General features: G+C 38.4%; 1 protein-coding gene across 1 annotated transcript in view; it reads left to right on the top strand.

Annotated features, from left to right (window-relative positions):
• The window catches only part of ipo11 (importin 11), a 136,005-nt gene that overhangs the window by 96,664 nt on the left and 27,142 nt on the right, over positions 1 to 12,199 (top strand). The window contains exons 28-29 of the mRNA XM_023958341.1: positions 6,479 to 6,574; positions 12,039 to 12,123. Of these exons, the coding sequence (XP_023814109.1) occupies positions 6,479 to 6,574; positions 12,039 to 12,123 (181 nt within the window). The remainder of the gene's footprint in view (positions 1 to 6,478; positions 6,575 to 12,038; positions 12,124 to 12,199) is intronic.

Here is a 12,199-nt window from a genome sequence, read left to right as displayed (position 1 = left end):
GATCAATTTATTATTGTCTCCATGAATATATGAAAAATATCATAAGATTTACGATGCCCAAGCTTAGTGCTTTGTCATACTGCAGCAATTCTCCGGACATAGCTCCTAGCTCCGCAGCAGAACTCTTTTGCTTGTAATGCCAGCATTCGGGCACGGCCAGCCAGGTGCGTTATGGGATATTGTAGTTGTGTGTGTATCTGTATCTGTGTGTGTCTCATTACATTGCACGGAAGACACGGATGATGTTTAAAGATAAATTTATTTATTTTAAAAAGCACAAAAGCATCTGTGATCACGTTTTCATGTCTGGGTTCATTCACATCCCGGTACGGTCTCCATTCTGCCGCAAAAGCCGTTTTCTGTCGCTACTTCCGTGTCTTTGTGACCCACATTCGTTCAAGAGGGGAAAAATAAAAACAAAAAAGATCGATCTATTATTGTCTATTTATTAACATCCGAAGGCTACATGCTACATATCCCATCACGCATAAAACATATCTCATAATGCATCTTGACCAATCACCCTGGCCCCGTAACTGCGATACGTTCATAGACAATAGGACAAATGCTATGCGGGCATGACAAGCAAAAGAGTTCTGCGGCGGAGCTATGTCCGGTAGGTGAAGCAAGAAGCTCGGGCATCCAAAATCTTATGATATTTTTCAGATTTTCATAGAGACAATGATAGATCAATCGTTCTTGTTTGTATCTTCCCCCTCTTGAACAAGTGTTGGTCAGAGAGACACGGAAGTAGCGGCAGAAAGCGGCTTTTGCAGCAGGATAGATGGAGACCGTACCAGGATGTGAATGAACCCAGACATGAAAACGTGATTACGGATGCTTTTGTGCTTTTTAAAATAAATAAATCTGATCTCTAAACATCATCCGTGTCTTCCATGCAATTGGTCACATCCGTTTTTATGAAGCTAGCAGCTAAGTCCGGTAGGCGAAGCAGCAATCCGTGTTTATAAATGACTTACGACGTAAATAATTATTTTGTTTGCACCAATTAATTAATTCGTGGGAATGGAATATTATTTTGTGGGAACAATATACTATTTCGTTCGCACGACTTAATTATTTTGTGGGAACGAGATATTAATTTGTGTGAATGAAATATGTTTTATTTTATCCATGTCAGGACACGGGCTCCGTAGATTCTGATTCCTGCAAAGAAAAAGTTCAGAAGAATAACTATGATAAACTTTACTGAAAATCTAATCAACTGTGAAATCTTTTTTGTGTTTATGTTGATTAAGGGAAGATTAGTAATCTCCCACACAGTTATGGTAAGGGAATAAAATCAATTTTTCTGCTCCCGTTCTGGGTTTGCAGCTTTAATTGATTTTGACGGGCCAACTCAGAGCTTCATGACAAATTGAGTACTTAATGTACAGTCATAACAGAAATTGAAGAGACTCATATTCTGTCCACAGCTGGCTTTTTACCTTTGATCTCACTTGATATTGAAGTGTGTTGGTTGCCTAGTCCAAGGTTAAAACAGACCACGCTCACTTTGGCAACCACATCATATGCAGCAGCCAGAGGCTGTGGTGGGGTTGGGTAAAGAGGATTTCCGGCTCTTTTTGTGACACCTTAATCCAGAAAAGCCTGAAATTAAAGAGCAACTAATGCATTTTTAAAACACTTTTTTTAAATCGATGTTTTAAAAAAAAAAAAAGCAAACCAGTAATTTTGAGCAGATTAGGGTTAGCAGTAAGGCAGGTGAGAGGCGCTGTGCTGATTGAGTCAGTGCAGCTTCCTTTTACTACACAGACACTGAAAAATACTTTTGACTTACCGGTAACATTTTGAAGACGTATTTAATGTGTCTATTACAGGTTCTAACAGACACCAATGGATTCATTTTTTTACTATCACTTATATTTAAACTTGCATTATCAAAAAGGACATTCTACTGGTTTGTTTGTTTTTTACATTTAATTTACCTTTATTCTTCATGTTGATACTTTTTTTTATTATTTCCTTTTTTATTATTTCCTTTATCATGGTGTATTTGACTATTTAAAGTAGTTAATGAATTAAATGTAGTAAATTTTTAGTTGTACAGTTTTTTATAAATCTCTTCCTTTTCTTTATGGGAATATCTGTTTGGTTTAAAACTTCAAGAAAGGCCAATAGCCTCCCATCAATGCTGCTTTGCTGTCTGGATTCATACTTTGAGATGATTGTGTTCTAGCATTCTAGAGTTTTAAGTGGAAGACTTGTGAACCAGTAGAAACATCAGGAGACAGGAGTAGAGAGCTCCATCAGCATGCACGCTCACTCACAGTAAATGCTCTGCAAGATTAGCTGCTGGATCGACTCGGTGTCATTCACCGATCTGTTTTGTGCTCTAAGAAATAAAGAGTGAAGAATGATTCTGAGGACTTTGTTTGTGCCTCATCTTTTTGCTTTCGGATCATGTTCCCACTTCCAATAATTTGGATGATTGGCGTTGAACAACAGCACTCATCAGGCATTAGGAAGTAATCACATGAGAGGTTTTGGGCTCAGTGGAATTAAGAATTGATAGACGTTCTTAAATGCATGAAAAGGGAACTTGAAAGAAAGCCTGCAATTATGTGTTGCCATGACAGCAAGCCCTGAATGCTGGGAACAGGGGTGCAGTGTTGTATTTTAATTTTTTTACCTAAGTTTGGAAAATATTACTGAGATATCTGCCTGCAGGAAATGGTTTCTTTGAACTGTCATGCTTCCAGCTGAATAATCAGCAAAAAACTGATTTAAGAAATGTTTTGGTTTAATTTACTTTGGCTAGTCAAAAATAAAATAATAACAGATTATCTGTTGGTTTTATGAAGTCGTCCCTGTTCAGATTGTGTACACAACATGAATTCAAAACCTCTATTTCCATCTTTGAGCAGAAAAGCTGCTGATGAGGAGCAGTTTTTTCCCCTTTACCTTTGTGTATTACAAAGCATGGAAAGAGGATTCAACACATGCAGAGCAGAATTGACCAGCAGGACTGTTGCGTCTGTCATTTTATGAGCTATTTAACCAACAGATTTATAGAGTTTTTATTAGTTGGAGTCTCTACTTCAATTCAAATCCGAATCTCTCTCTTATACCAAACAAGTTTTAGAATTTTAGACTAACAAAAGATAAAAATTCTCAGTTGGATCCATGTTCGGATGTTTGACCAGGTCTTTTGACTGCTTTTATTTTGAAAAACGTTTATGAAAAGTAAGGACAAAAACCTAGAACTTTATGCAAAACAGCTACCTGAACTCTAGCATTTGTTTTCTGCTGTTATTGGAAGCTTTTGGTGAATTCGACATGAAGCCTGTGTCACTCTTACCCCTATCTAGGAGAAGTTAAGCGTGTCTCCCCGTACTTCTTTCTGGGTTTACCTCATCAAATAAAAAAGTAAGGAAAAGGTTATTAACAGAACAACAAAACAAACAAAAAAATCCCAAAACGTGAAAAAATAGGAACTTTAAAATTGTGTTGAAACATTTTGTTTGACATTGTGGATTTTTATTTGCATTTTTTTTCTATTTCTTTCTAACTGGTGCTTCTCATGACCCAAAAGTTAGTAGTGAGTACCAGAAAATGCAATTTAAAATTGATGTATCCCTAAAACAAAGCATTCTGTAAAATGAATTTATCTTCCAAACGTAATCACTGTTGTGTTCCAGACTTTCAAAGTCATTTTGCTAAATAGTAAAAATAATACATTTCAAGTCACTTATAGCACTGTAGTAGAGTTCGTATGTTTGTTAGGTCAACTATGTTACAAACACTTTAGAAATGCACAAAATTAAATATTTTTTTTTTCCAAGTGCCAGTTGAGAATCCAACTAGTAATGATTTTACATTTTCCTCACTTGGCTCGTTGCATGAATAAACCAAAACATTATGACTCACACAGATGGAGCAAATAACATTATCTCATCACAGCAGCACATGTTTGGGTTGACGAAGAGATTAGCTCATGACTCAGTAGCAGGTGTTAAAGGATATGGCAATGTCAAATGAATTTATGTTGCACATTTTACTAGACATCTACATAAAAATGGCAAAACAAGTATTGCAGCACTCAATACCTGGAGTATTAATACATAAACGCGGTCTTTAAAAAAACCTGCACTTTCTATGTTTACACAAAAACTAAATGTGTGATCTAATAGATGTCATGCAATAGTGCAGTATATCTGCAGAGATGATTATAAGCATTTAAAGATGGATTAAAATGAACTGGAAAAGGAAGGTCAATGCACTTAAATGTAATCAATAGTTTTGACCTGATAGTTTAAAAAATATAGAGTTTGCTTTGAATATAGACTTAGTTTTAATTGACCCCAGCTCAGCACATAGCTTTTTCATTATTTTCATTTTTTTTTTTAATGCTGGACTTCTGTCTGGGAGCTGTCTCTGCTTAATTGGATTGCATTCTGTGTTCAATTAAAAATCACTCCTGATGGGACCTGGGGTACTCTGTCTCTTCCTAGTGGAACAAGTCTATTTCATTGTCAGGAGTGGCAACTTAAGTGTCTCTTTACAAGCATGCAATACGAGGCTGTTTAAAGTATTTTTGCAACTCTTGTGCTTCATTCGAACACATTCAAATCTATTGGAAATAAGGCGCAGGCCTATGTTTACTGGCATGTTTGCCTTTCTGTAGATTCTCCATATTTGTCCACACTGTATGCTGAGTGAACTTTATGCAGTATTGCCTGAGGTCTGTCTAGCCATGTTCTGGAACTGACGGATACTTTGATGCATCAGTGCCTATCTACACTCTGAGTCTGTCTTTGCATTCTTCTGTACCCTGTACTTTATTCTTTTTGACTCAAATTATCCCTCCATGTCGACTGCGTTCTCCAAGTTTGGGTGATGATGGTTGTAAGTCAGTATAATTTAAGGGTGTATTCAGACTGGACACATTTGGTTCGCTTAACCCTTGTACTATCTTAGGCACTTTAACATTGGGAGTTGGGTCATCTAGACCAGTGTTTTTCAACCAGTGTGCCGCGGCACACTAGTGTGCCGTGGGAGATGGTCAAGTGTGCCGTGGGAAATTGCCCTCATTAACTGATCTAAAAACATTTTCCATCTCCATGATTTCAGCTCTCTGTTCATCCAAACAGGCCCTGATAAAACACTGAGGAGTTAGGAATATAAAAGATCATAAAATACTTTTTCTTTGCGTTTATTTTATTTTATTAAAGACATTTTGATAAGAATGACGATACAGTACCGCGATTCAGCTGCACCTTCGGCTGTATTTTGGAAACGTCCCGTCCCTTTAACTGTCTCCACCAATCATTCTTGAAGGCTTAATCACATGTCATTAGTCTGACCAATCAGAAGTGGTTAAAATCTTCACTTCCTTGTCCCGATTTAGCTCGTAAAGTCGCTCAGTTCTAACAAAAATACCAGCTAAAGCTCGTCTTTAGCGGTGTAGCTTTCCACAGAATCCGGTATCAGACTGGAACAAGTGAACAAAACAATGAAGCTCAGAGACGCGATCTCTGGCCGTTTTTTGCACTACATCTCCCATGATGCATTGGGTTGTGAGAGTGACAGCGCAAACGGATATCTGTTGTTAAACGTCTTGAAACCAACGAACACACATCAAACTGTTTTTAAATCTTCTAACTTATCTTTTATTGCATCTTTTAGGAAAAAAAACAGCTGCAGTTTCCAGCTTTTTCTGCAACAATTATCTCAAAAATGCATGTGAGATTGCGGAGGGGCTGCAGATCAATACAGACTATAAGTTTCTCCTTTTTTTTAATTTTTGGATGCTGGTGTGCCGCGGGATTTTTTTTAAGGTTAAAGTGTGCCGTGGCTCAGAAAAGGTTGAAAAACACTGATCTAGACCCTACAAGACAGTGGGCTGAACTTTTTTCTTCAATGCTTTGTGATTTTCACTGGTGTCCATGGATTACATAAAATCCTCTTCACCTTTATCCACCTTTGTCATGGTAGGGAGAACACGTCAATGTAAGGGTTGGGTCATCTAAGATAGCACAAGGGTTAAAGTGAACCAGAGTTTGTTTCCTCTGATAATTCGGAACAAATTTTCAGTCTAAATACTCCCAAGCGGACTCTGGTCCGGGACCAGGAACCGCTCTCGGTGCCATCTTTCGAGGTGGTCTCGGTTAGTTTCCAATCGGACTAAGCTTCGGTTAGCTTTGAGATTCCTCAGTCTGAATACAATCAACTGGACCAAATCGTCAGACGTAAACAGGGTAGGAATGAAGCAACAGATGAGCCGCAGACCAAAGTAAAGCAACGATTGTCATGTTATCATTATCGTGTTTTTGGTTCTGAGTGCAGTTTTGCTTCTCCATTCAGAACTGACATTGTCTACAGTTCTCACTCACGATGCTCCTCTCTTACTTTTATTCCTCTTATTTAAATAGACACACTCACAAACACATGCAGACATACCCGTCAACCTGATGAGCTCATGAGTGGTAAAGCTGTGAAATATGTTTCATTCTAGTGTGATCCAAGACAAATTCTGTGGCATCATCAGCATCTGTATTGAAGCACTGCACGATGTCATGTCAGAGGACCCAGAAACTGGCACATCTAAGGAGTAAGTATTTGTTCATTTTTCAAAGTGGGAACTCGTGCAGAGCAGGTGATAGTCTTTGAGGTTCAAGTAAAGTTCACGTAGCAACAGTTTCATACAACAAGAGTTGCAATTTAGTGATTTAGTGCACTTTGAACAGTTTATTCTTAAAAAGTGAAATAAACTTTAGACGGATACAACATAAAACATAACCAGATCATGGTTTAGTGTTGCAAAACTAGAGAATTCTGATCGTTTTTTTTTTTACTTTTTTCCTGTAATGTCTGTGATTTTACAACAAAGTGCACAGCTCCAATCACAACTGAAGTCCTATTAGCTGTCATGCAAATGGATGTGTAAAATGTATTTGCTGCATTTGACCCATTCTGTGAGGAAACAGCTAACTGGGTTTGATCCTTTAACTACAATCCAGTCCTTAAAGGTGAGTATCATATATTGCTGTGACCCCACCAGTCTAGGTATGGAAGCGATTGTGTAGCATAATTAAAAATAAAAGTCAATACCAGAAATGCTTTTTCATTTTCAAAATGAAGCTGCATTTTTTTAATCAAAATTAAAATGAAAAAGCAATCCTCCAAAATGCTTTTTCATGTTCTTCCTCAACACTGCTTATTCTGTCACTTAATTAAAATGATAAAGAAAATTGGATTTAACATTTCATTTTCAAAAAGTTCTCTGGTAAATGTGTAGCAAAATTCATTTAGAAATGTCTAATTTGACAATTAAAATTGATTCACAGAAATGCTTTTTAATTTTCAAAATGAAACTGCATCAAATAACTCAAAATTAAAACGAAAAAGCAATTTTCAAAATGCTTTTTCATTTTATACCTAAAAACCGCTCATTCTGTGTCATAATTAAAGTGGAAATGCAAAGAGGGAATTGCATTTGCGTTTTCACATCCACCCCGCTAAATCTGTAGCAATATTCAATCCCAGTCAGCATTTCCAGGCGGAGCGATGACGTCAGTGCTCACTGTTCTTCTGCGCACTTTGCCCTCCCGGCAGTGTTGCCAGATTGGGCGGTTTTGGTTCTAAATTTGCGGGTAAAAATGGCTTTAGAGGAGTAGGCAAAATTTGGGTGGTTTTAGGGTCGGTCTGGCAGTTCTTATGAAAATATATTACCGGACTGTGTGGCTGTTGGAGTTCTGCGAAGCTTCTATGTACTGGAGCTCCGTGAACGCACCAGACCGAGAGTGGGAGGAGCTACCAGCTAATGTTTTTAGCCGGATCGCTACATGGAGTGGTGTCTCTGTCACTAACTATCTCACTTACAATGCATGGTAGACACGGAGAATGTGGAGAGATCATGTTTATTTGTTTTAAAGAGTTCTACATCATAATCATGTTTCTGTGTTCGAGTTCATCCCAGAGATTCACCCAGAAAGAGTCTCTGCTTCAGCTTCCAGGCATGACAGCCGCTGCGCTGCAGGCTGCGGTTTTCCATCTCTCTCTCTGACCGAGTCTGAAAGTTTGCTGTCCTGCGTTAACCCGAGAGGGAAAAAATCAGAAAAAAACCAGATTTATAATTATTGTATCGATTAAAATAAAAAAACATAAGATTCAGGAGAAGGGTTTAGGATCAGGCTAATACGAGTCAGCAACAATATTAAGTGTCTGATGACAACGACATGATCCGCACTGCGGTTAATGCCACAATGTGCATCTTGGCTGTAAATATGTGGGAAAACTTCAGCCTTTATTTTGTCTGGACACGATTGGAAACACAAATTTACATGATTGCATGGTTTCTCAGGACCGCCCGAAGCGGCGCTTCCGCCTTCAAAAGCCGCCTCAAAGCTACTCTTCTGCTTAGAGACTCGGTTCTCCCGGGAGACACAGTCAGACGGACTGAGGTCTGAAGCGTCCTCCGGAGCGTTGAACGTTACAAAGCACCTTTCCCTTCACTTCACTTTACACAAACACGAAGACTCCGGCCGCACTGATCAGATATGCTTGGCTCGTGCACAGCATGTAGCCACACAGATTGAGCACTGACGTCATCGCCCCATTATCAAATAAGATAATGAAAAAGCACTTTGAAGAATTGCTTTTTCATTTTAATTTTGAGTTATTTGATGCAGTTACATTTTGAAAATTAAAAAGCATTTCTGTGAATCAATTTTAATTGTCAAATTAGACATTTCTAAATGAATTTTGCTACACATTTTTACCAGAGAACTTTTTGAAAATGAAATGTCAAATACCATTTTCTTTATCATTTTAATTAAGTGACAGAATAAGCAGTGTTGAGGAAGAACATGAAAAAGCATTTTGGAGGATTGCTTTTTCATTTTAATTTTGATTAAAAAAATGCAGCTTCATTTTGAAAATGAAAAAGCATTTCTGGTATTGACTTCTATTTTTAATTATGCTACACAATCGCTTCCATATCTAGGGATCTGTAGGGTGGCAACGAACACCAGGCCTCAAAACAGCCATGCATGTATAGTATAGTTGCAATAGTTCCGACTGCTCCGTAATCACTAAAGATAATTTCAAACTCAGGTCATTTTTAGATGAACTCCAGGATTGTAGTTTAAAGAAAGCTGAGAGCTCTCCTAATGTTTTGAATTGATATAGAAGCTAGTAGGGTTACTATGGTTACATCATCACCAGTTGAATTCTAAATTTTTGTACTTAACGACATTATGTTAGCTGAAATGTTTATGTGCCGCTGCACATGTCTAACATAATCATAAATGTTCCATCTATATAAATTAGCTTGTGCTAAAAGAAAATAATGCTGGTAGTTTCAGTTTTAGCTGGAATTCTTTAACCGGATCTTTAGCTTTCATTGACAAATAGAAAAAAAATCCTCCTGTGGTCTAAAAAACTCTTTTGCATATTTTTCATATGGGCATGTGTGAACTATTTGTTGAATTTTGGTCATCTTCTGTAAAAAGAAACTATATTTATGCCAATGCTATGATGGTATCAAGAATTATGGTGCAGTTCTTTCAGCTGTATTTACTGACAGTTTTTACATCTGTTTTCATCATATTCCTTCTTATTTGTTGCCTTCATGAGTATAGTTTCAAACATTCTTTAAAAGTTGATGTTGACTCTTAGGCCGGCTTTACACTGCAGGTCTTGATGCCCATATCCGATTTTCTGACTATATCCGATTTTTTTGACGACCCGCTTACATCATCTTTTAAAAGTGACCCGTATCTGATTTTTGCATTTACACTATAAAATGCTGAAACTGTCAAACGTAGACGTTCTGAGGACTACGTAGCAGCATTTCCGCCTTCCACAGACATCCTTTGGACTTTTGTGACTGCGGTTGTCATGGAGGCAAGGCGGCGACGGAAGGAGGCGTTGCCTTGGGCGCTCCAGACGGGATGCACGGGGGAGGAAAAGAAGGAGGGCTGGTCGGCCGTCTTATGTGCTCTCTCTGAGTTTTGAATGAGGAAGTGTTTGCAGACGTTGTGCTGTACTAACAGTTTGATCCAAGTGTTGAACCTTTCCTGAGCAATGACACACGGGAGAATTCATCGGGGTTCTCTTTTCCGTTCTGAACCCTCAGCCTCCAGTGGGCTAAGAAAGACTCCAAAACTTTTGGGCGAGACACCTTATTTTTAATTTACGGTTCTCCGACAGTCCCCCGCTCCGCGCTCACACCCACTCTCCTCTCCTTAAGTTACACGCACACACACGCAAGCAAGCACGCGCGCGCGCACACACACACACACTGTCCCCATCATACACGCCCCCCCAAAAAATAAACAGCTTCTAGCTTGTTCCATAGCAACGGTGTCCAGCTTGATTAGTTACCGTTTGCGTCCCGACCGGGACCGGACCGGACCGGACATAACAGCGGTTTCCAACTACGGTCTGAAGCCTGAGGCTGAAAGGTAACACGCTGACAGCAAAATCAGCGCACAAAAAGCACCTTAACAAGTCATGTGATCTCAGTTGGTGGTATCCTGAATTGACATCACTGACGTACGACTCGCATTTACTGGGGAATATCCGATTTGTCTGCTTACATGGCACACGCAAATGCACGTATCCGATTTATTTCCGATTTATTTCCACATATGAGAGAGGCCTGTATCCGATCTTAGAAAAACGGAATCCATGCGCTTTTGTCCTGCTTACACGTTCACCGATCATATCCGATCTGTGCCACATGAGAGGAAAAAATCGGAATTGGGTCACTTGAACAATGCAGTGTAAAGGCAGCCTTAGTCTTTGTGGAATTGCCACTTCATTCAATGTGGTATTCTGTAGATGAAAAGTACCGTATTAGAAATATCTTTAAAAAATGTACTTTGATTTAAATCTTGACCAAAAATTAGATGCAATCTGTTGTGATTTGATACCAATTGTCAGCATTCAAAGTTTTTTTTTCTCATAGTTGAATAATTTAGGACGCTTCATCATAATTAGCCTCTAAACCTAAGAAGCTGGAACTGCAGATAGGCCTTTGGTCATGCAATGTTCATCAGCTTTGCATTTGCTAGTTTAAATTGTTAATAATGGTGTTGCAACCTAAGTTTGTAAGAAAATGGAGTAAATAGTGAACATATTTTTATAATTGATGTTGTTGCCAACATTATTATTTGCAAATTCAGCAGGGGAACGCCATCATTGTTCATTTAGGTGTTGCTTTCTTTCCACTTTATAGTCATTTTTCCCTTTTAGCCCATTATCCTCGCCTTCTCTTTTTCAAAATATCAGCCTCATTCATTATTAAAATCCCCACTATTAGGTTCACCAGCTTGTCGCCATTTATTTCTGTCTGTCTTTTGATGCTGAACAAGTTAGTTGATTTTCAGAGCTCTATTCTCCTCCAGTATAAAATACCTTCTGCTATAATAAAACCGCAACAATCCCATTTGTTCATCCATTAAACCCAAAAAATAAAAATTGCTGAACAAAGCTCTAGCTCAAAGCAGCAAACACAAAGGGCTTAAAAATGATGCAAATTTGAGGATCATTTCCTGAGAAGTAATGATTAAAAAAAATCCTTTGCTTTCAAATCATTGTGTAAGTATTGGTTATGGCTGCTTAAATGAGGTGTTCATTCCAGTAAAGAGATATCTCCATTTCATTACATTAATATGACATCTTCTTGCGGCTTTCAATTATTGTGCAAAGTTAGATAAATTCCACCCATTTGAATGTTATTAGTAGTTAGATTTTCTAATGATGAATCATCACGTGCTTCATCTCAAAGTCACAGAGTATGAAATTCAGGCTTGCCGGGTGCATTTGTGCTCACAGTAAGAATTAAATAAGCAGCAGTAAGGAAATAACAGACCACAAACAGACCTCATATGGAGCACAAAGAGTTCATATGTAATTCTTAGTGCATACCGATGAACCATTACGAAAAGTGCCACAGGGTTTTGCCGCTTTTGGTTGGCGGTGTTTGCACATCCTGTCAGTTTTGAGATTGTCTCCTGCTGTAGTGGTTTGTGGGTGGTTATTAATATTACGTCAAATTGTGTTTCCAGCTGCATGCTGATGAGCCATTTTGAGGAGCCCAAGCTAAGTGACGACGAGGAGCCGCCAACCGAGCAGGATAAGAGGAAGAAACTTGTACGTGAGACACACAACTTGCATGAGCAGACATGACAGATCTAAAAAAAGTAAAAAGTTTTTTTTTTTCATTCTT

The sequence above is a fragment of the Oryzias latipes genome, chromosome 9 (genome assembly GCF_002234675.1).
Source record: "Oryzias latipes chromosome 9, ASM223467v1".
NCBI classification, from domain to species: Eukaryota; Metazoa; Chordata; class Actinopteri; order Beloniformes; family Adrianichthyidae; genus Oryzias; species Oryzias latipes.
This window is presented reverse-complemented; position numbering and strand designations above follow the sequence as displayed.